The 25,744-nt window shown below is 41.5% G+C and overlaps 1 protein-coding gene across 1 annotated transcript in view; it reads left to right on the top strand.

The window, feature by feature from the left end:
• Positions 1-14,933, top strand: part of rnd2 (Rho family GTPase 2) — a 28,147-nt gene extending 13,214 nt beyond the window's left edge. The window contains exons 3-5 of the mRNA XM_028599602.1: positions 9,400-9,509; positions 12,244-12,378; positions 14,590-14,933. Of these exons, the coding sequence (XP_028455403.1) occupies positions 9,400-9,509; positions 12,244-12,378; positions 14,590-14,859 (515 nt within the window). The 3' untranslated portion in view covers positions 14,860-14,933. The remainder of the gene's footprint in view (positions 1-9,399; positions 9,510-12,243; positions 12,379-14,589) is intronic.
• Positions 14,934-25,744: the final 10,811 nt, after the last annotated feature.

Genomic DNA, 25,744 nt, shown 5'->3' with positions numbered 1-25,744 from the left:
GTCTGCTGTTGCTGTTTTGACCAGAGTCAACGTTTCTGGTGCGAGAGGTGCGGAGCTTGAGCAAACGCAGTCCTGCGTGGGCTCCCTGTGACTGCCAGCAGTCGTTCACAGCTACTTGACTTCCACACACAAACAAAATCTGGATAGTGTTTGTATTGTAACATCTAAACACATGAACATCTTCGAGGGATTAAGAGTGTCACTGCGGGGTGCACCAACGTAGAGTGCCACACCAAATCTGAAGTCATGTCTCAAATAAGCTAGGCAGGAAATATATATTTCGACAGAAGAAGTGAGAAACAAAAGAAGCATGGTCTTCTTTAAAAGCAAAGCGCAGCATGAACCAGAGCCCTAGACAAGACACAGAGATCAAACAACAGGAGATGAAATGCAAAGCTATTTCTCAAGCGGAATGAGAGTGTGTGTCTGTGATTATAAAAGAGCGGCTGGGGGTGAGGAGGAGGAACTGAAAGCGGACACACTACTCCATCTCCATACCCCTGGGGCGAGCAGGAGACAGACAGTAATGCTGCTCGGTCCCCTTGCCTTTGCTGTCAGCGCTGTGGCCGGCCCCGCTTTTCAACCTGTGTTTGGTCGACAGACACAGGCATTAACTCCTCAGCAGCAGAGCTCAGAGCAGATCCGTGGAAGGTGCTCGACGCCTTTCAAAGGCTGCACTCTCTCCACAGGAAAAGTGCAGGGAGCTTTGATCAATATCCCCTGTGTGAAGGCTGCAGACATGGAAGGTTAATGGCCATTTAACCTAGTGTCACCTCCACTGTCCCGGCTGTGTGCTAATGCCTTTGAAAACTTGACACAGCCATCTCTATTACAGATCATCAGCTGTGTGTGTGTGTGTGTGTGTGTGTGTGTGTGTGTGTGTTAGCCTATATGTCAAAATGCATGAGCAACCAAACATAGAAAGCCACTGTCTAGAGTGCAGGCCAGCTAAGGTTGCTTCATTGCCGGCTTTTTAATGGTTTGTTTCACTGGATTGAGTTTCGCTCACAAATTCACTGCCTAAAGCTCCTTATATAAGGCCGTGGTACATACTGTAGTCGTGTCTCTGTTGCTTCTACATATTGCACAAAATACGGCCAACATTTCATGTGGTGTAATCTGAAAATTGCAGTATTACCTCAAAAGGTAAAAGATTTCAGACATATAAACCTTATATCATTGGTGCTCATTTGAAAGTTACATTGCAGTATACAGCCAATCTTTGCCCTGCTATTATGTACCAGGAAGAACACTGGAAACATGCATTTGACAGATTTCACTCAGAAGAAATACCAAGTGTGGATCTCAATAGGAAATTGGAACTCTGAAATCATTAATCCAGTAAAGTCAAGAAGTGCATATTTGTATTATGAAGTGATGTCTTCTGTTGAGATTATTTTGGAGATTGCTTTTTAGGGAAAGAAATACACCTCTGTTGTGTTTCATATATCAGGATTAATACAATTACGCTGTATTAAATAGATAAGTGTGTGTGTTTTATGAGAAAACTGAGCTTTACGTGTACAATTGGTGGAGGGGCCCTTTAATTTTCTACTTTTCCATTGTTCCAGACAGCCATTGTTTTCCATTCATTTCTTTATTTTATGTAAATCAATTAGCAGACTTTTCAATGTTGTGTCACATTATTGTAATGAGGTATTGCAAATCAATCTGCACTCAAACTGCATTACTTAGCAGTGACACTGACCAAAATGAATGCTGACTTTATCCTTACTGTGATAGATTACACAACTCATAATGTAGAAGAGGAAAAACGTATTTGTCCTATGTGCTGTTTGAATGATGTAGAAAATGAGTTCCATTTTGTTTTCTATTGTCCTTTTTATCGTGAGCAGCATGATTTTTTGATTTGTAGGATAAAAGCAGAGATTGATTTGGTAAATATGGATGATGCTCAAAGATTGAGATGGCTGTTCACATATGAAACATATAAATTGGCTAATTATTTAGATAAAGCCTGGGAGAAGAGGAAAAAAGCTCTTTATCGAGTGTAGATGAGAACTAGTTGTTTGTGTGTGGTATGTGTGTATGTGTATATACATGTATGTATGTGTATGTCTATATATTTGTATTCATGTATTTGTTCGAAGGATTTGTATATGCAACGGGAAGATGTTTGTTGAATAAGTGAATTTGTGGTGTCTTGTAATCCCATGTGGGATGGGTCAAGATGTTTGGCATGACACAGAAATAAAATATAACTAACTAACTAACATACACATTTCAAGTGTCTACTCATTGATTTTCATATGATGCGCAGATGAATGGAAACCAAGGGTTGCCTGGAACAGTATGATAATCATGTCCAAAATTCTGAAAAGTTAGAACTTGCATTTAAAAAATCCCCCACTAAAGTAACCAGCTGAAATTCAGAATTTACTTTTAAGTCCCTTCTTAAATTTTTTTTCTCATCTGGAGTGTGAGTTCAGTTTTTTTGTTGCCATAGTAATAAGGTCAGTGGCACCATATGTAGTAGACTGTATTGAATCTGGACGTTAAAGACTGTAAGTGCACTGCAGGCTTATATTCACATAAAAAAAAAACACGCTGCCTTGTACAGCAAAGTTGTACACTGGGTCAAAGTAACGCCACCTCCTCTCGAAGAGTGTCTTGGCAGCAGTCTCTGTTTATCTCTGTTTGAGTAAGAACCCTCATTGAGGAAAAGCCATAACAGCTCACAACACAGACCTTAAGCAATGAAAAGTCTGCTCAACCTCTTAAAAAGATGGAGTGCCAACCTTCTTCTCCTCCTCCTTTTACTCACCTCTAATCATCCATGCACCGGAGTAATTAGCCTCTGCGATCCCTTCGTTCTCCTTGGATCTCATGCCCAAAAGCCAAAAATGGCGTACGCCAAAAAACATTGATTTATAAAACTGTGCATACGCACACCTGTAAGCAATGTTCCCTTTATAAATCACAGATCACCCACAAGTGTGCGTACGTGAATCAGCCTCTTATCCCGCCCTGTACAAGCCCATTTTTAACCATAAATAGTCAATGCGAAGCACCTCATGAATGCTGATCAGTATGTTAATGACCCTGGCAGTTGTTCTTTACGCCGAATCATGACAACTGTCAGGGAAAAAGCAAAAAACTTCTCAGATGCTCAGGAATTGCTGCAAATTGAAATATAATTACAGCCTGTTCTCGCACAGTGTATGGAACCTTGATCTATAGACTACCTATATTAATAATACTGTCCAAAACGGCAGGCATTACGGCACTCGGGGACAGCTTTGATATACCAGACCTAGATTTAACAGAACTATATAAATATAATAGATCCAAACAAGCCTTAGTGATAAAGTTTAAGATAATATATAATATTTATTTAAAAAAACACTTAGCTGTCTGACCTGTATTTGTACCAGGATGGTGCGTTGCCCTCTGTACTGGACCCTATTAACCCAGTACATAGATCCAAGAGCACAGCTTTAGGGAATTTAAATCAGCATATTGGTCATCGTCATGTTCCCTGAAGTCTCTTTCTCTCCTGATTCTTACATTTGGGGTTAGTCCTTCTGCAGTGCCATCATGCTGCATTACGCATGGGGGTCACCGCAGAATTTATGTTTACAACAATTTGTGATAGTTAACACCTTGCCAAAATCACTACACAGATACTGGTGGTATCCCCCATCCCGAGATACAATTTTGAGACAAAAGTGTAATTGGCAAACACGCTTTTCTTCATGCAGGTTTTGTTACGAACAGTATTAAAGTTTGGACCGATAACGAGGACATTAAGTGTAACGACTGCGCGAGAGCTTAACGCCTGTATTTCCAGACTTTGACATTTGATGATATATGCACAGTACTAAAGACAGATATTTAGTTATTTACACTGTGTTCTGCCGTTATCTAATGCTAGGGTATTTGATGCTATCCTGTATTCCATCTCCTCCTCCTGCGCTCCGTAGCGGACAATGTGACGGCGAGACAGCGCTGATTAAACATTAAGAACAAATTTTTATTTAAGATTTGAGTTGGATTTTACAAGGTGTTTATGGAACAATTCTAACTCAGTACAAGCACAAATAATACTGCTGGATTTAATCTTCATGATAACATGGATGATATGGAGTGACAAAATGTGCATGAGGCATCAATATTTGAAAATATTACGAGTAATCGTTATTCCCACATTTACTTTCTGCAGTCTGACATCAGTTCACCACCTCACCATTTGCGTTGCCAATTCCCATCGTCTCCAAAATGTGTGTACACATGGGTCAGAGTTTGCCGTCAAGTCTGTTTTTTTATAAATCACAACCTTTGCGTGGGAAGTGGCATACGCACATTTTCAGCCCCGTTTTGTGTGTATGCCACGTTTATAAATGAGACCCCTGCTCTCTTCCTCCGTTCTTCCTTTCAGGGCCTCACAATGAAGCCATATGCATCCCTCCAGGTTGCTACGATACTCGGCCACCCCAACTTGAAATGTTTTGCCTTTGCTTTGAAGGTGAATTTCAAGAGGAAAACAGCTGCAGGAGAAGAAAAAAAAGACGCAGAGTATATGTGGCGCTGAATGTGTTGTGTTTCTAAGGTTGCTTAGAACTCAATCACACACTGTTTTCATTTATTTAGCAACATTTGAGAGGGTGTTTGTTTCCTTATGCCCTGCCTTTGTCTGTGTGCATGGGTGTTTATCTGAGAGTCTATGTGGCCTAATGAGGCTGTTAGTTGCTGTTGACTCCCTGCCATATGGGTAGGAACACATCAGAGAGCCTCGAGGCAAAGACTATTCTTTTCCCCTCACTCATAGTGGTTTGCTTTTTAGCTGCGTCTGCATTGAGCATGCAACAAACAGAAAGAGACAGAGAAACATTCCTGCTGTGATGGTACACATTAATGCACTGAAGACTGGAAGGCTTTGTTGTTGTTGATGCACGCTTAATTCCGCAGGTTTCCTGAAAAGAATCTTCTCCGTCAAACTGCATCATTCGTGTTTTATTGTTAAGTTTCTTTCATTGCTTGTCCTCATAAAATGGAAATTCTCACAGAGGACGGTTTGAATGAGCAGATAGAGAGCTGTCATGTTTCAGACAGATTGTCCCTATGGGGGAGTCGTCGTGTCAGGGGACAGGAGGCATAAATTAAGTCATACCACAAACCCTCGAGCCTTATTACTGTACATAAGCGCTCCACTGAGTTCCTGTCCGCCTTAACATCCTCTGGGATATTTCTGGCCTTTAATGACGGACGACTGGTGAGCAACACTTTCCTCCCACCTCTGTCACCTCTGCTCGGCAGAGCCTCCTGCGTGGCGCTGCGGCGTGGCTTAGTGCTAAGTAACCATGTGGAAATAAAGACAGAAATCCACTTTCCACTGTGAGAGATCGCCGGTTCTAAATCAGGCTAATGCTAATGCTCAAGGAGGTTTTGTGAGGGGTGTTTTATTCCTGTCCTTGGCACGACATGGCAGGGTCCCACTCCTTGCCAGGTGTGATGGTTTTTAGTGGTTCCCGCCAGGCTGTGCTCCCCTCCTGCTCCATCCATCTCATCCTGCTCTGTCTGAAATTCAATTGACCTTTTGTTCCATCTCAGTGAATGGGCACAGGCCAGCTCCACCACTAGCCAACCCAGCGCTCTCATTCCTCTTTATTTGATCTGTCCTGCCAAGTCCAGTGCTTTCATTACCTACCCAAACATACATGACATCTCTCCGCCCCCCCCCATCCCCCCCCTCTCCTCCACTCCTACACAGCTTCATCCTCTTTTATCTCTGTTCTTGTCTCTTTGCTGGATGGGGGACAAGTGCATTTCAGGCGGTGGAGAGGATATATTTTACAATCAGGGGGAAATTCTTTTTTTCCTCCTTCTCCTCCTCGTGTTCTTGATCGTTATAGTGATTGGCTATTATTTGTGCCTGCTCGGCTTGTTTTAAACACAGCACTTTTTCTCCTCTCCTCTCCCTCAGAGGACTTTTTTTTCTGACTTTGCAAAAGTGCTGAGGTAGCTTCCCTGTCGCTCAGGGCAGAAGAGTGCTGCGACTGTCGTGACCGTGACCTGCCAATCATTTTAAAACTTTGGGATTGACAAATTGATCCCAACGGTTTGTCCCAGCCTCTAATTACATCTTAAGTCAAACAAGTACCATTGTCTCAACTTTCCTTCATCGGACATCTCTTCCCTTTCATCTGGATTCTGCTTTAATTCCCCGGTTGCTTCTCTCATCATCTCATGCTTCTACACCTTGCCCTCGCCCCAGCGTCAAAGTCGTTGAATCTTTTCTGTCCCCTCTCCACCCCCACATGCTCAGTCTCTTTTCTTCTTCAGCTCTAACCTCAGTACAGGTCTGCTGCACTGTGATACATACTAAAGACCAACTTCAGCAGCTACAGCACCTCATGTGTGACCACTACCAATCAGTGCTCGCTGTCGTACAATGTGTGCTTTGCTGACTGTAGGACTTGGCATCCATGTGACTGGGCTTTGTGTGTGTGTGTGTGTGTGTGTGTGTGTGTGTGTGTGTGTGTGTGTGTGTGTTTCCTGCGCTCTCAGCAATACAAAACAGTCGCAGTCTTGTGTTAATAAGACAAGGAGGGGACTGTGAATTCCAGATAATGTCCTGTCAGGTATAAGCTGAAATGACGTTTATTTTTCATTTTTTTTCTTCTATATTACATTAAAAATATGATTATATTATACATTGTTTAACGGTGGAGAAACACGATCAAAAGTGTTGAAAGATTTAGCAAAACTGCCTTTAGGCTTTTGCTGCATTTAAATGCATCGCCTTGTGGGATTTTTCACCACTAGAGGTGCTGGGGTACATGTATTGTTTTCACACTGATTCACATGCTCCGAGCCCCCAGGAACAGGGACAGGCTGTGCAGCAATTTTGCAATGGTTGTAACCGTTGACATTGCGACTCAGACACACGTAACCCTAACCAATCATTACAAAAGGATCTGCTGTTAAAACAATGAAATAATTGTATGATCACAACGTGTCACTACAATTTGATCCATTAGGATCTGAAAAAACTGAAATGTTTCTGTATCACTATAGGCTCGTTTGAGATAAGCCAGGTCTGTGCAGAATCGATCACCGGCGATTGCCACCCAATGCATGCCGGTTAGATTTGTGTCCGACTTGATCCCGACTTGCTCGGACGTCATGCACACGTCGGCAACGGTAACCTCACGAGATCAAGGCGGCCGCAGGTTTGAGACACAGGCAGCGCAGTTGCTTTTCACTGACTGCAAGACCCAGGCGGACCCAGGGCATGCTGGGAAACGCCTGCCTCTTAGCTGATCTAACAGTTGATTGGTTCAGAATCGACTCAACATGACGACATTTTATATAAACTTTTTATAGTTTTTGAATTGGAGAGATTTTAATTGCTATTTGTCTGATTTAAAGGCTTATTCTGTAGAGAACACGTTGTGTGGGTGGTAGTTACATTTAGAAATCAGAGAGACTAAATCCGTTCTGATTACGGATCATCCACAGTCTGTTATTTATTAACATCAGCAACAGATCACATGTAGAGCATTTTGACAGCTACTCTGTCTTAATAAAACAACTGGAGACTGTATAAGCTGATATATGGGTCTGATAACATTAACAACAACTAACAAGATGTGAAAGTTTTTGTGACTTCCGCTTTAGCCTTAAGGCTGCTGGAAACATCTGTAAACTGTCCGACTTTACCACAGCTTTTCGTCACCACCCTCGGTGCGGTTCATCTCCAACGAGGCTAGTGTCAGTATAATATTTTCCTGCCCTTCATTGGTGCAGAGAGTCAGCCAGAGGAGGCCTCTAATATGCACATGCTGTATAATCCCCAAAAATGGACAAGGCTGAAGAACCTTTACAAATGCATTGAGCAAGTTTCATTAGAATGAATAGGGCACCATTTTGGAACACGGTATCCAGTAATCTTAATACATCCATGATATACACGCCATGAGCACGGTTATAACAGGAGAGAAGAAGATGACTGCAAGACGACAAACGGCGCATGTTTCAAAGCATTTTTTTTCAAAAGTCTTAGGCATTCAGAACATTTGTTGCATTTTGGAGAGAATGTAAAAACAACTGTCCCTCTCTCTTGGAGGCACCAATAGCATTACTCTTAAATGTGCAGGCTGTTGCATTGTTCTCAGTGGGGAGGGAGCAGGTCACCATGGAACAGCCAGTTGAATAACTGGGGCTACAGGCTGCGTGCAGCTCTTGTCATTCCATCATTAACAAAGAGAACATAGTGATGCTAATAGTAGCGCCATTGTGCAGACTCCATTTACCCCGCCAGACAAAGGCACGCAGCTCTTTAACCCGCTGACTGCCTATTGTGTTCCGTCTGGTATGAAGCACGTTAACAGCAAGTATAAAGACAAACTATAATTATCATAATTAGTCTGTGTGACCTGAATGGATTAAATATAATATTTGAGTTGTTTTGTATCCCGAAGTCTACAATATGTGATTCACAGATGTATTCATTGTAGCAGTTTAAAATGTAGCGATTTGTCCGTGAACTTGTGAGTTTTCATGACATTAAATGTATGCAGCCAGGGTGCTGTTGCTATCGAAATGTAAGAGTTCCGCTCCGTACCAGCTCCCAGTGGAGGCAAGAGGGAGGGTGCCCACAGCCACAATTCCAGAGAGAGCCCAGATATTTTTACAAGCCTCCTAATGAGAGCTGTAAGAGAGCAGGACCCATGTAACCGAGCAGCTTGTGAAAGTACAGAGGCACCACGGCGCCTTCAAATTTGATCAAGGTACAGAAATGAAAAGAGAGAGTGCGGCGAGGCGTGTGAGTGCATGTGAATCTCATATAAAGAAGAAATTGAAGATTTTAAAACAAGGACTATTTGCAAGAGAGACAGGAAGAGGGATGAGTCAAGAGAATTAAGTGATTCAACCTTTAGTTTGGCCTTTGTGCTGGCATTCACGGTTGTTTCAAGATGATTATGGATTGTGTGCACAAGTCCTCCGGTCCTCAACCCACTATAATTCTTTTTTGTGTGTGTGTGTGTGTGTGTGTGTTTCTCTGAGTAACCCCTCGACATTCCTTGTGAAGCACTGTGATAAAGGGAGGCCACAGCTGTGTGGACGCCCAAGAGACAAAGATACTCATAGATGCACACAACTGTTAAGATCAAGACTCATTTGCATCTGCAGAGTGCATTCAAGCTGCAGCATGTCCAAGTTTCTGTCACAGCCTCTGCTTTAATGGGCTATCCACATATTACTGGCCTTTAGATCACCTTCCAGGGATGCGCACTAGGTTTCTAATTGACAGAATAAGCCATATGGTTGGGATGAAGAACCTCATGGGGTTAATTCAGGTTAAAAAACGAGTACACACAGGAATTTCTTGGAAGACACCATGACCTTATGCCATATGTTATTGTGTGTCCACAGGTTCCTCTTATTACGACAACGTGAGGCCGCTGGCGTATCCTGACTCAGATGCGGTTCTCGTCTGTTTTGACATCAGCCGCCCAGAGACTTTGGACAGTGTCATAAAGAAGGTCAGTGTTTTATTTTTATTTCATCTTCTCCTCTCAACACGTTGGGATCAGCATTTAATATATGCTGTGACACTGGAGACTCTAACTGGAAGAAATCCAATTTTTCTCGATCAGCATCTTACTACCCACTGAGATTTCTGTGCCAGCAGCTTGCATTTCCATGGCTCAACAATAGAGCAAATCCGCACAGAGGTTAGAGCCTCCATTTTCCTTTATCATCAAAACATCCATGGATACTTGACCCTCGTCCCTCTGAGAAATGGAAGGTCAGAGTGAAGAATGAGAGGAGAGGCTTTGCACCCGGGTGGGTTTGAGTGGAATATCAGATGCGCATATTAGCCACATCAGCCATATCAAAGAGGAGCTGTTGTAGAGCCTTTTCAAGAGTACTAAAATTGCCCTTCTGTAGGCATTTAAAATTTAAAATCTGAGTTTTATGCAGAACAGTTAGCCAGATGGTGGCACTTAACATTTGTAAGGTGGCCTATGGTTCAGATGTGATACTGGAGTTAAGATTGGCGATTGTGGGGTTGTGGTCGTGGATGTGTTTTTACAGCCGGTGGGAATACCTATTGTATATGTAGAGACACCAAACTTAATGGGTTTATTTGCATGCGTGTGTGTCATGTAAAATTGGCCTGTGCCTTTAAGTGGTCTGTCATCTTGAAGCCATGTGTGTGCGTTTCCCTTTGAACTGCGCTTCTTGTGGGCCAAAGACAGTTCCCACGACCGGCCTGTTGACGTGTTTAGTGGTCTGAGGGGAGCTGCTAAAATGCCCCAGCAGACTTTGTAGATTTAACCCAAGACACCTTTTTTTTTAACTTACAAATATCTCACAAGCCTCAGTGCTTTCTGTCAACAGGGGGAAGCAGAGCTGCCGTCAAGCTTTTGGTTTTCCCATGAATCCCTTGGCAGGGGGTTTGCCATGACCCCTGACCCCCTGTTGCACAATCACCATCCCAAATTAGACTCTTAACCTCTAGGAACAAGCAGGTCACCAAGGTTTCTGGATGACAGCTGGGGGAGGCGAGAGGGCTAAACAATCAAAGCTTTTGATTGGTTGTTATTGGCAGAATAGGGGTGGGCTTGAAAGGTCTAACGTGAAGGATGAATGGACACTGACATTCTGCACACGGCATGAGGAATATTTCAGGGCTGTCGGCTGCTGTCGTGTATTTGTGTCACAGGGAGGAGGGACCGTGTTGGTTTAGTTTCAGAATTTACGTAAACTCAGGGTGATTTTAGAAGGCTGAGTGATGAACACACGTCAGGTACTGCAGAAACCTGAACCAAGATGGCATGAATAAGGATGTCGTATTTTTACGTGGTTCTTAAACTACTGTAGTGCAGCGTAGTGACATTTTAATTTTACAGTGAAACGGTGCATGGGAATATGGAAAAATGGGACGTGCCTTTTATTAGCAATGCTTTTACTTCCAGCTGAAATGATTAGCAGATTAATTGATTGATTTGTTGTTTGACAGAAAATTATGCAAAACATACTCTTCTTCTAGATTTCACAGTTGTGAGGATTTGGTGTTTTTCTTTGTCTTATGTAAAAGTAAATTCGATATCATTGGGACATGGAGAAGGCAGACAAAGCAGGCAATGTGAAGATGTCAACTTGTGTTTCAGGAAATTATGATGTGCATTTTGTACTACTTTCTGACAATGTGTTGACCAAAATATTAATTGAATCATCTAGAGAATAGTTGTCAGAATAATCGGTAATAAAAAATAATTCTTAGTTGAAGCCCTACTGTTACTATACATAGGTGAATGTATGCTTATTTAGGGCTCCAACAAACCATTTCCTTTCATAAATCTATTGATTATCTTTTTTTATTAATTCATTAATTTGTTGTGTAGTAGTAATGATAGAACAGATTCACATTTTCCCATAGCCCAATATGATTTGTTTTGTCCAATCAACAACCAAACATATTCAATTTAAAACCATAAAAAATAGAGAAACAAAGTAAATTCTCCTCTATTTTTGCCTGATAAACACCTAATATACATATCAAAACTGTTGTTTTGCTTTCTCTTGGTTGAAAAGTAGTTTATATTCCAAAATATTGAGGAATTCACCTCTTTTTTAATCTCAATCTCTCTCAGTTTAATCTCAGAAATGCTGATATCAGTAGATTCTAGGGCTGAACAATTAATCAAAATTTGATTTGAAAGAATACGATAAGCTAATCGTGAAGACCGCGATTTATTAAATGTGAAATATTTAGTTTGTTTGGTGTAACATTTCATTTAAAAAATCTTATTCCTCTTTTCATTATTATATTTACAGTTTTTTTCATAAAATAAATGCTGGAATAAGGTTACATACCACAGATTTTCAGTGGATCTTTCATTTATTTTGTATTACTTTATTTAACATGATCGTAGAAGGTGCGATATGTAGCTAAAAAATAATAATCGCAAATTGAATCGTAATCGCAATATCTGGCAGGAAAATCATAATTTGATTTTTTTCCCCAAATTGTTCATCCCTATTAGATTCAAAAGAAATTCTAATTTCCCTTAGACTCCTTAGCTGAACAAACTAGCTTTTATCAGGAGCGCATTCATCTCCCTCGAGCTCAGGTATCAGGTGTCAGAGAAACCAAAGGTCAGCACTGTATCTCAGTGACTCACCAGTCAGTTCAGGAAGCTCTACTCTCGTATTTGGCACAATCAGTGATATATTTCTGTCTCTCTCTGTCGGTTCATGTCTCAACAGTGGCAAGGGGAAACGCAGGAGTTTTGTCCCAACGCCAAAGTGGTGCTGGTGGGCTGTAAGCTGGACATGAGGACAGACGTCAGCACCCTGAGGGAGCTCTCCAAGCAGCGCCTCATCCCTGTCACCCACGAGCAGGTGAGAACAAGCAGATGATGGATATGTGAGGAGAAAGGGGCGGGGTGAGTAATGAGTGAGGGACTTGGAAGGTGCCCTGGAGAGAAAAAAAGACTTGAAAACAACAACGGATGCAGGAAAAGAAATTAGAAAGCAATCCAGCGATTATATACGATTTTTCCATCTTGGATCAGCAGTGGCATTGCCTCTCTGGTGAAGTCACACAGGACAGGAGTGTGAAAGGGGGCTCGTGCAACAATCAACCACCGCAGAATAAGAGCTGTGTGCAAACCCCTCGGGGACACGTTGCTGGGGTTGGCAGTTTGACCGAAATTTGCTGACAAGCGTAGTAAGGTTGCTTATGGCAAGGGCTGTGGAAGAGGCACGGGCGGTTAGTGGAGTTTATGTCTAGGGACACATTTTTCCCTGAAATGAAATATTCATGCAGATTTGGGGAATTTTCAAACTGCAGGATGAATAGAAAAACAGACATTGATAAATGAGTGAGTCCTTTTATCACAGGCCGCCGTGACCTCTAAGCCAAGGGGATGGGGAGAAGTGGGAGGGGATGATAAACTGTTTTGTAAATCTGTGAATTTTAATCAGCTTTCAGCGTGTTCATTTTGTGCTCTCCTGTGTTGGACATACAAAAAGTGGAGGGGCTTTTTCACCCACCACACAAAAGCCCTCAGAACAAAGGAGCCTTTTTTCTACTGCTGTCTGAAGAGCTCGCCGGAGGCTAAAAGCACGCAGCCTCCAAACAAAATCACCAATGGAAAACAACAGACAGTTCATGTAAATAAGATACATAAACAAAAGATTGAGTGGAAAACCATAGAGCTAATGTAAAATAGCTGGGGACCATTTGTGGCCAGGCGTACATTATTGATTAAGCTATTGTTTTGCTTCTTCTCAGTCACTATTTTCATGTGAGCCCACTACTGTCTGTCCCTCGAACATGCCCAGTAAATGTGTCACACAGCAGATGCCAAAGCTGTGCACAATAAACATTTTGGTGCTCTAATCCAATAGCGTGTGTCGTTATGCTGTTGGTGATCTTGAACTGAATTCCAACACAGCTGAGGAGTCGCCAGCGAAAGTGACCACTGGGGTGAACTCCTGACATTTCTGCACTAATCTGCCCAAGATTCGATCGAGCTTTTCCGCCTATCACAACAATCTCTACCTTGGCTCCCTCCAGTCGCCACCGCCACCCTCAATCTAAATCTGCCGTTCCACCTAATGAGGACTTTATTGCTTCTTATATGCAGCTCAGTGCACAACCGCGATACAAATCAAACCAAGCCCACTAAGGATGAAAAGCGCTCTGTGTTGGAGAGCTTGTGATTTTAGGGTCATGGGAAATGCAGTCCTGTCTCATCGGTTACAACTTTTGCATGTCTTAATCCTGCGTGAATGTGGGTTTAAAGTCTTGATCATGTAACAAGAGCGAAGAGAAAGGCAGAGGGACTCTAAAATTAAATTTGTCTCTGATTTGATCTCGAGCAAACAATTTACGGTCTCAATTAACATTACTCAGGGGTGAGCTCTAGTGCTGGAGGAGCTCTGTTAGAGTTTAGTCTCTTCTCTCTAAATAGCTGCATAGACCATGTCAACACTGGCCCAGTGGGCTCTCTTCCCAATCTCTTACCACAGACCGAGTCAGAGACATTATTCATGCCTCAGATAGAGGAGCTTCATTTGTCTCCAGATATGTTTAGATCATTGACATTCAGTCTACGGTTTGGATCAACATCTTTGTCTCGGATCTGCTGCCTCTTTCGGGGACATTTATTCTTTCACTGTTGAGATGTAGTGCCTGCTTATGCCAGGGTACAATGACAGATGGGGTGCAGATTGTACAATTTCATTTTCTTTGTGAAGCGCTCACACAGCACCTTGATGATGAGTAAACTCTTGTCTAGCATAACCTCTAAAAGAAAAAAAAAGAGAGAAGACATTGTTCTGTCACGGTCAGGAGTTCTATTAGAACAAAGGCAGAATAGAAAACCATTGAAAGGAGAAAAGGTGCAACAGAAATGTATTGTGAAGATGTAAATTCTACAAGCTGATATTTTCTGTGGCACTGCAGATAAAATGTTGCATGTAGGCTCCCTTTTCCTCTTTTATGTGTCCCGTGGTATTTTTTATTTAGTTTCTTCTGTTTTGAAAAACCTAAATGAAGTTTGCTTGCTTGCTAATAGTCTATTGCTTTGCCCATGTCCGTTCCAGGGCAGCACGATAGCTCGACAGATGGGGGCGGTGGCCTACGTAGAGTGCACCTCCAAAGTTTCGGAGAACAGCGTTCGGGACGTGTTCCACGTCACCACAGTGGCGTCGGTGCGGCGGCCCCACAAGCCACAGCTAAAACGCAGCAGTTCCCGCAGAGGCCTGAAGCGAGTGTCACAGCTGCCCCTCCCACCCCTGCCGGGCCGGACTGAGCAAATGGACGAGGCCCCGGCCATGAGGAAGGACCGGGCCAAGAGCTGTGTGCTCATGTAGAGACCCATCACTATAAATATATGTACATACATAAACACAGAAATATATAAAAGAAGAAGTCTATTTATTGTTTATTTGTTGTTTTTATCTTGTATTTTAATTTTTTGCACTGCAGAGTAGTGAGGAAAAAAGAAACACTGCACTGTGGAAAGAAATGCTTTTGTTTTTTTTTGTTTTTTTTGGTTGAGTGTGTGCATATTTTCTAAGCTGTTTACATGCAGTATTTGTGTTGTTTTTGAAATGATGGCAAATTGGACTAACCCTCTGGACACCAGGAAGCCGTGATAGTGGAAATGCAGTCTAGTATTAAAGAGGAATTAATTTCCTGAAACCACTTTAATAGGAGGAAGGCACCACGGCGAAGCAGCAGTGAGGAGGGTGAAGAGCGTGTGAGGAAGACCATGTTGAAGCAGTACATCTGGGGATGAAGCTTGTTGTTTTCACAGACTGTGTTGCTCAGCGAACATGAGGACTAATTGTAGCTAGCTGCACTCTCTGAAGTTTGTGCCTGTTGCCATATTTGAGAGGAAATGTACAGTAATGCCAAAAAGGGATTCTAGTGATTAGATGAATGATGGCTCAAACCAAACATTAGGAGCTGGAAAAAAGATTTTGCAACACTAAAATATCGAGGTGGGGTGTGTGAGCATTACTACCACAAGTGCATTTTAGAAATCACAACATATCTGATATTATTTTGGTCATTTAACACAATTTGTGCCATCAACTCCAACTGTGTCAGTTTTCATTCACTGAAGTTAATGTTAATGCTAAAATCTATTCTATTTTAAAGATGTTTCTTTGTGGAAAATAAAGTGGTAAAATGTTAGGGCTTTTTTGTTTTCCTTTCACTGAACAGTAACACAGCACAGCAACAGATTGACTGCAGAGGGAAAGGACGACTTTTTTCATTACAAGGCATCAGATGTAAATCATGTAATTATTACAGACTGTAACCAACTGTCTCATTATGCTCAGAAGGAACAATCATTCACAATCTATCTTTTCTCTACAACTTCCCATCCATGTGCATTCTTCTACCAGCCTTCAAAAGCCACATCTGTGAATTACAACTGTCCTTTTCCTGTTTTAATGTCAATTCTGTGTTCTCATCCTACCGTGCAAGTCAAACATCACTGCAGCCTGAGGAATGAGTCTTTCAATGTAATGTGCACACTGTGCAGAACCCCCAACTGGCAAAAACAAAATTGAACTGCAATGCAGCAGCACCAGAGCACTAATGTTGTGTTTTTAAATGACGGACTCCATACTTTTGCAGGAGCTTGAAGCCTATTCAGTACGACAGATGACATGACATGTGAGCTCTTTCATTCGCAGAGAACAATTTTGCCGTCCAGTTGATCCAGACCTTTCAAAGCGTTTTTTTCCCCCTGAGCTCTTTCTGTAAAACAGTCCATTGGTCAGTCTCAATGTGGACAGTTTCTCTCAGGCAGCAGGACTTTCTGTCTGGAATGTTTTTGAAGTTGGCAAGCTGCTGTATCCTGACAGCATTTAGGTGGAGGTGAGAGTAGACAGGCCCTGTGTACTGTTAAGTCATAACACTGGCAGCAACTGAAAGATTTACCTTTACAACTGTCAGTGTTGTCTGTCAACTTAGCCATCGTTGCACCCCTGCTAGACATTAAACCATTGACAAGATGAGCTCAAATGATGGATGATATGTCATAGAAACTGGGATAGATGAAGAGAGAAACAAGCTAAGAAAAGAAACAAAATAGGAAGTGACAGACGGTGGATGGGTGGAAGTATTAAAAGAATATTACACCAAAAACACATCTTTAATACTCAACTCCTGTAGGCATGAAAGGTGGCTCTGAAAGGTTACCAACTAGTTCTTTCTTAGGACAGAAGTTGTAGATTGGGTTTGGATTCACAGGTTTTAAGATTATTTTTGGGGATTTTCTGCCTTTAATTGATAGGACAGCTAGGTGAGAAAGGGGAGAGACAGGGGGAAGACTTCCAGGAAATCGTCACAGATAGAATTTCAACCCTGGACCTCTGCGTCAAGGCATAAACCTCTCAGTATATGTGCGGCTCTACCCACCGAGCCAACCTGGCCACCGTATTCAGAAAAAAAAGAAGGGGGTTTAAGATGTATTTAAACAACCAAAGAAAGTTCTCAAACCACTCCTGCAGCATAATTATCTTCACTGCCATTGATCCATATGGTCAGTATGCTCTAGACAAGGGGTTCCCAACAGGCTAAGGGATCGCAAGATAATTCTGAGGGGTTCTGTCAAAACAGAAAAAAAAACATTTCAGCTACACAAATATTTATTTGCCTTTGTGGTTGTGGTGAAACTATTAGTGTTTGAAACAAACTGAAGATACGGATCAGTGATGTAGACATGGAGACATTTTGATACACATTTTTCATTGCAATCTATTGTACCTGTTGTGAATCAAAGCTACTACACTACTCTGCAAAAGGAAAAAGCTGCTAACTTTCAGAGCCAGCTTTAAAGCTTACAATGAGGTGAATGTTTGATACTCAAAAGACAGAGTTTTAGTGGTGTATTCCCTTAAGCAGAAAAAAATATGGTGGGGCATTTTTTTTGGATGAACACGAGTCACAGAGGAGCTGTAGGAAGGTGTCGCCCAGGGCAGGAAATGAGCAGTGGAAATGAGGCCAGCACCCACAGCAGGGGCACAAGACCTGCTGTGCCCCACAGCTCGGACTGAGACTTAAGAGGATTAGTCTTGTGGTGCCAGTGTGTGTGTGAGTGGGTTTGTGCGTTAAAGAGAGTGGGCATTGGGCAGCATCATCTCTGTTGCACTGGCCTGTATCTCCCCATCAGCCCGCATATCCATCAAATAAAGCAGTCACCCAGACGCTCACACAGATGTGTACATCTCGCCAAGATGAAGACAAATGAGCTGCTGCTTTGTTTGTATAATTAGGCATCGGTGTTTATCTAACAATCTACTCAAACTCACAGGCAGGTTTATTACTGCAGGATGTCTCGCCTCGATTTCAGCAATCTGATCAGCCATTTGCCCTTTAACGCTGAGACGGCAGGAGGATTAGAAGCACCTTCGTGGGTTCACGCTCTGAGTCTGCATTCTTGAGTTTCCCTTCCATTCTCTGCTATTCCAAGTGGCTCTGACAAGCACAGAGAGCCCAGTCATCTTATCCCTGAACGGCCAGAGCTGACGTCATGTGCACAGGAAGCCCGAGATCGCAGACGTTCTTGGCTAATTACTACAATTTGCAGATGGGGTTGTGTCCCCACTCCCCAGAGATGGCAGAGAAAGAGAGACCGAGCAACTGACCGAGACACATTGAGAACGAGTTATGGACAGAGACAGAACTTAGCTGCCTGCTAGCAAAAGGCTACAGAGCAGAGCCTCAAATTGCATACGAGGATTTGTAATGAGGGGCAGTGTGTGACCAAGCTGAACACACACACACACACACACACACACACACACACACACACACACACACACAGAAATGAATGACACATATTACATCAGACTGTAAATTGCACCATTAATGTCCAGTGCACAAGCAAATGCCTTCAACAGCATATTAATCTGACGACCTTTCCCCTGTTACCTCTTGAAATTTTGAACTTATTGTTTCCTGTTTCCCAGCAGATGAATTCAACAAAGTAGAGAGCAACCTGGCTCATCCCTGAAATGGTTTAGCAGTGCAAAAACAGACTGTGGAGATTAATTATCCTACGGTTAAGTGCTTTCTGCACTAAAGTTCTGCTAATTAAAATGTGTTAGTGTGTGTTCATATCACGTTGCAAAGTCATGATGTCACGTTGGAATGTGTCTAAATTTACATCTGGGACCAGCATTTTATTGCAGATAAAAAAAAAAATTGAATGTATTTTAGGGGATTTTGAGAGTATTTATGAAGAATTGCATGGCAGTGGCCTGTCTAGATAGGCAGTTTTTTTAAGCTGTGCTTTCACCTGATACATGGTTGTTATTTAGTTGCCATTTTTAGCCATGTAAGACTTTTACTCAAGTTATATTCTAAAAGGTGACTTTAACTTATGACAAAGTTTTTTTCTGGTAAGATATTTGTACTTTTACTCAAGTATTGCTTTCAAGTATACTTTATACAAGACTGGTCATAGGCAATGTTGGTTGGTCTCTCAACCACTTTGTCTAGATTATTTATTATATCTATTATATTTTAACAACTCTTTCATGGATAGCCTGGACATTCTGTACAGACATTAATGGTGCCCAGAAGATGAATCCTAAAGACATTGAGTATTTCCCAAACTTTACTCTAGCGCTAGCCTGGCTCCACTCTCCTATGTACTTCCGCTCAATTTTCATTTTCCTTCAGTACTCCGTCTGGGTTTACGGTATAGTCTTGGGTTTTCTCTGACCAAATATTTGGCGGTCCAATCAGCAAACAGAGGGAGTGGTTGAAAACGACGTGACATGTGCTAGTTTGAGTTATAGTTCTGTAATGGCAGCGGAGAAAGATGCGGTCCGTTGTGGCAACGCTGCCGAATATCCAGAAGTTAAAGCCCAAGCAAGAACAATCTTTGCTGAGTTGCTGGCGATCCTCTGACTTTTCCTTTAGTGCAATGTCTCAAAACTATTGGGGGATTACCATGATATTCACTACACAAATTCATGTCCTCCTCAGAATGAATTGTAATCATTTTGAGGATCCTCTGACTTTTTCATCATCAGGTCAAAATTTCACTTTGTCCAATACTTGGGTTTATCACCAAATACCTGCAAAACTAATGGCATTAGCATTAGCTTCAGCTGTACTGTCTGTTGCTAATTAGCAAAAGGTACCACGCTAACATGCTACATTATGATTGTCATTGTGAACATGTTAGCATGCTAATGTTAGTATCTAGTACAGCCTCACAGAGCCACTGGCATGGCTGTATACTCTAATGCTGTGTCTCAATTTGGATACTTCCGTAATGTCACTTCCATGTACTACACTGTGTACACATGTACTTACTTGCGTAAAGCAGGGTAGTGTTGTCTCAAATCACACAAGGCCATTATGCACTTACCAGAAATGACGATCACAACAATTGACTGTCTTTTTTTGTTTAGTTCCCTTTCAAATGGTGCCCCATTTGTAAGGAACATGCATTTGTGGGATGAGCAGCAGAGCTCAGTAAGTGGGTTGCGCCCATGAAAAATTTGCCAAATCGTCTCTGACAATGCCAAACAGCTTTTCTTTGCTGTTGCTATTGACTCTTGTTTTGAGCTTCTGGTACCCCCAGGTGCTGACAATCAGGTGCCTGATTCTGCAACCAGTGGCCATCCCATATCTCCACAGTCTGGGACCAAACTCTATCCTCCAAGATGACAATGCTCGTCCCCACAGGGCGAGGTTTATCGGAGGCTACCTCCAGAATGTGGAAGTGGAGAGGATGGATGGCCTGCCAGCAGTCCTGACCTCAACCCCATTGAACAACCCCATTGAACACTTGTGGGATCAGCTTGGGTGTGCTGTTCATACCAGAGTGACCAACACAACCACGTTGGCTGACTTGCAACAGGTTGAAGAATGGGATGCCATCCCACAGCAGTGTGTGACCAGGCTGGTGACCAGCATGAGGAGGAGGTGCCAGGCTGTTGTGGCTGTGTATGGTTCTTCCACACGCTACTGAGGATCCTGGTTGTTAAATGAATACATTGTTAAATTGCCAATATGTCTTGTTACTTCAATCATCCAATCTACCAAACGAGTCAATGGCAGAATAAGCTGTTTGGCATTGGCAGAGAAGATTTGGCAAATTTTTCAACCCACATACTCAGCTCTGTTTCTCATCCCACAAACGCATGTTCCTTACAAATGGGGCACCATTTGAAAGGGAACTAAACGTGCTTTCCAACGGTATAAAATGTATTGCCAAAAAGCATTGTTACCACAGAGAAATAATCTACCAAACACAAATTTCCTTACTTTTTGTTTTAAGTTTATATAGCGGCTTGTTATATCACTATCCGACACATGTATAAATTACATTTATATAGTTTTGGTGTTCGAATTCAAGTTTGAAAATACATCGGTGGTCCCGTAGGGCGGCAAATGCCTTCACCATCCTAGGAAGCGCAAATTCGCCGCCCGTTGAGTAGTGTCCAGCATTCCACAATCTTTAGCATAGTACAAAACTTTTTGACCATTATGAGTGCACCATCCAGGTACTCATACTCACACTGCACTTCAGCTACACTCAAAAAAGCAAATGTAAATACAGAAGTGCATGATTAGAGACACAGCATTAGTCTTGTTAGCTTTCAGCAGCTACAGTCTATTACATGATATACATTTTCTGCTCCAATAACTGTCTGAATCCAATGGATATTTGTTTTCTGCCCATATGATCAAGCTGGCAAACTAACCACCTGTCACCATCTAATTATGTGGTGAATAACTAAGGCAGCAAGTTGCAGTTGAAATACTTTGTGACCTTGAAAGCAGCCGTTCTATATTTGGGACAATCCAGCAGACTGCTTGAGTTTTCTTGTTCACTCAAATTCAAGGATAAAAGGTCATCAATCTGATATGACTGCTGTGTGTATGTGGCTCCTTATAGTCTGATAATAAATAATAATACACTTTATTCATACAGCACTTTAAGTTACAAAGTGCTTTATATGGTTAAAACAGGATTTAAACTTCTGGACTGGCAAATAAAAAATGAAACAAAAAAACAATTTTATAAGATAAAAACAGTAATAAATAAAACAGATCAGACATGTTGGAAATAAAACTGTATACTAGTATTAATAAAAAGATTGAGAAGTGATTTAAAATGTTTTGCTGGGAATGTTTACATGCACACCAATATTCCGCTATTATTCAGAATATGACAATATTCCGAATTTGATACAGTTCATGTAAACAGAATATTTTAGTTGGATATTCCGACTAAGGCCTTTTTCCGAATATAGCATTTTCAGATTGAGACATGGGATATTTCCGTATTATTCGGGTTTTAGAAGCATTCTTTGGACATGTATACAGCCCATTCGGAATATGCGTCTCAATCTGGGTTTTTACCGCAGTTTACGGCTTATGGTGAGCTCTGTGCGTTGCTATGGTAGCTGTACACAAATCAACCATCCAACAGTTTGCAAGGCTGCAGACCCGATAAGAAGGAGAAACACAGCTAGTTTTAAACATTATCAAAGACTTGGATATCAACAGGTTTTTGGATATGCGCACACATCGCTACGTCAACCTTTTCAAGAAGCTGGTTGAAGGAATGAAAGAGGGAGGCTGTGTTCGCACGGTCCAACAAGTCCACCACCGCTGGAAAATCGTATTTTGCACGGCTACATGTAAACAGGAATATTAGTGGAATATTCAACTTTATTAGCCATGTAAACAGCTTAGTCAGAATATCGTCTTTTTCGGAATAAGGGCAAAAACTGGAATATTATGTGCATGTAAACGTAGTCAATGATTCTACATGTCGCAGATCTTAATCTGATACAATGAATGGTTTATTTAAACAGTCTCTCATTTAGTGTTGATTTCGTCAATGAAAATTATGACTAAATATCGTCAACGAACCTTTATCATGAGATGAAAACGAGATGCAACGTAAATCCTGGTCATGTGATGATGACTATAATTAAATGTATAATGCTATATTGTTGACGAATAAAAACAAGACTAAATGTGGTTTACAAAATAAAAACTATGCTAAAATATCTCTTCATTTTCGTTGACCAAAATGAGATGAGACGAAATGTTATAACATTATTTTGTCTCGTTTAGTCACATTATTATTATTATTATTATTATTATTATTATTATTCGGGTCGCACTGTGCAGACGCAGGCAACGTTACTTCCTCAAGCCCTGTCGCGACATTATTTAATTTAGAAGATGCAGCGGTGAGTTAGAGAGTGAGACAAGCATAAACGACAACAAACTAAATTAAGTCTGACAGAGAAAGCTGGGACCGTGACCGGCCAGCCGGAGTTCGTCTTTGGGAGAAAAAGAATAACAGAATGTGTTGTGGAAAAAGATGGGGAGAAATGCAGCCACAAAAATCACAGGAAAAAACACCACAAACCTTAAGAAAAATCTCAAGCCATTCCATAATGAAATTGAGGTAAGTCTATTAACGCAACGCTACTTTCTATTTTAGAAAGCTCATGCCAACACATGAGGCTGTGGTTAATGTGTCTCATTTTAACGTTAGCTTTAGACATTAGCCACTGGAGCTGAAAACGACTGAGACAAACGTGTGTGTGTGTGTGTGTGTGTGTATTAGTATGAGAGAGTGTGTGGGTTCTTAGTTCCTACCTGACTGATCAGTGTGTATTAAGCATCCCTTGTTGGCCAATATTTTGGTTTTGTCTATACTACTATGTACTTATACTATATTGACTGGATTAAATAGAATTGCATTACTAAAAAGAGACTAAAATACAATTTTCATTGACTAAAACTAGACTAAAATAGACATGGATAATTCTGACAAAATGCTCAGACTTTTAGTCAACTGAAACTTAAAAAAAAAAAAAAAAATTAATACAGGCCGCCAAAAACATCACTACTCTCATCTTTTTCTGTTGTTTGGGGTAGGTCAATAAAACGCAAAATTCCCCACCCACCCCCTCAGCCACTTGCATTCTCATATTTGCTACAGGGTGTCACCATTTACATAGTCACACACTAGGGAGATGCCCTTTTAGTTGTTCACAGTTTGGCCACCGAGCAGCTTGACTGGAGCAGTCGGGGGTTTAGTGCCTTAAATGTCATGTCACTGTCAACCACAGAGGGAGGAGAGAACAATATCTATTCACTGCTGGCAATAATGTAAAATACAGTAATCTCACCTCTCCCTGTTACAGTTTGACCTGCTGTGAGAACTTCTTTCATATCTTGAAATATGTCAGGAAACTAAGATGAATGTAATTTGGATAAAAAAGGATAGTTTTTTTTCCCATTAGAAAGCGTATATGATTTCCTTTGACAAAAAATAAAAATAATTTGCAGGGTTCATTCCATTTATTTTCGCTCATTCGTTGTGAAAGGAAGACCTTTAAGATAATTACCTAAATTTCCAGTTTTAATGCACTACATTGCAAAACTATTTTGTGCTTCAAAAATAGGGTTGACTTGTTTTTTTATACTTTCAATTAAGTGGTTTAGATAATTGGGTAAAACTGAACTAAAAAACCTTTTTGATCAACAACCGTGTCATCACATCCCTGCATCTCTGGCATGAAGCTGACTAATAAAATGTAATCATGTTGATGAGGGTGAGTATTATGTAAAGAAAAGATGAAAAAAAGCAGTAATGAAATATCATTAAGTAGCAGAGCAAAGACAAGATATAACATATAAAATATGTAAAATATAAGCCACCGCGAAAGCTCATTTAAAATAATGTACAACAAGTGACGGCATAACATGAAACATCCTCAATAATTAGTTGTTACAGCTATAGTGATACAATTACACACTAATGGTATGATGTAGATTGTTTTGTGATACAAAAGTAAGCTCACAGGAGGTTTGGGGTTTGAACAAACGCTATTAGTATTGTCTACCAGAAGAGCAGCAAGCCGTAACCCAGAGCAATATGAGGCTGTACAGACTGCAGTGCCAACCTCGGTAAATGTTGTAAATGCTCCAGTTTTAGAAATCAACAATGCAGATTAAATAAAATGACAATTTTTTAAATCCCAAAACAGTCATAGATTTCCGACTCAAGAAACCTTAACTGACATAATTGGGGCCTTTAAACAACAAACAATAAAAACTAATCATGTTGCTTCGTATAATGCAATCCATCAGCTTGATATTAAAAATTGCTTGTATGTAATACCATGTACCGTGTAAATTAGGACAATACACTTTGGATAATTATTTATAATCGAGCTGTACCTTTGGATATAAGAATAAGTAACCCAGACTGTCCAAACGTAATATCAGCGAGGAGACAGGCTCCTCATCCATCGTCTCTCTGAGGACAAAGTGTCTCAGCCTGTCGCCGGCGCAGTTGAGGTGATTATAAAGTAATAAAACCCATGTCCACTTGTGTATCTCAGAACAGGCTTGTCAGGCTAGCTAATCTGATGCTGAAATCCTTCCTCTTGCTCACATAAGCTAGCAGGCTTTCTGATACAATATGAATGTGGTTTGGACAATTAAACACACAGAGAGCCAGTCAGGTGTTTTGTCATCTCTCACTGTTGTTGGATTTTTCTTTCCACACGTGTGCCCTGCAGGCATTTCATACTGGTAGACTATTTATCATCCATGGCAACCATGGCAGTGATGCTTCAGAATGTTAATGAGCTTGCTGATGTCCAAGACATGTTGTCAGTTACCTGGCGGAGGTGAGTCACTCAGAAGTACTCACAGACACGGCAGCAAAACTAAAAGCAAAGCATGTCGGGAGGAAATAGCAGAAGAGGACTGACGAAAACAAGAGACACAGGAAATGTGGACATGGATGGTTTATCGGTAGGGAAAAAGCCACTGAGCCATTCCTAATCAGACCTGTGTAGCCCTGAGCACGCACACCAACATGACGCAAAGGCTGAAGTGTGTTCCGCTGGCTGCCCACCTCCTTTCCCCTCTTCCTGCTTTGTCTTACTCTGCATTATTAAGGGTCACTCATTTTGTCCCGATCGGCTACTCAGGACACTATGGTGCCATGATTGTACTCCCCAAAACTCCTCAGACTTGAATGAGATGGATCAAGGCACTGAGACCGGCTTCAGTAGTTTGCTGTTGTCTGTGTGGATTTACGAGTGTGTGCTTGCGGCTGCCTACTGTACACACATACTTGTTTCTGTATATTATATCGATCTTTGCATTGGCTATGCAAGCACAGCTGTGTATTATTCTGTGAGCATTTGTAGTTTATAAGAGGGGAGTGGAGGG

Source organism: Perca flavescens, chromosome 15, assembly GCF_004354835.1.
Source record: "Perca flavescens isolate YP-PL-M2 chromosome 15, PFLA_1.0, whole genome shotgun sequence".
NCBI classification, from domain to species: domain Eukaryota; kingdom Metazoa; phylum Chordata; class Actinopteri; order Perciformes; family Percidae; genus Perca; species Perca flavescens.
The sequence above is the reverse complement of the archived record's forward strand: the minus strand, read 5'-3'. Positions and strand labels throughout refer to the sequence as shown.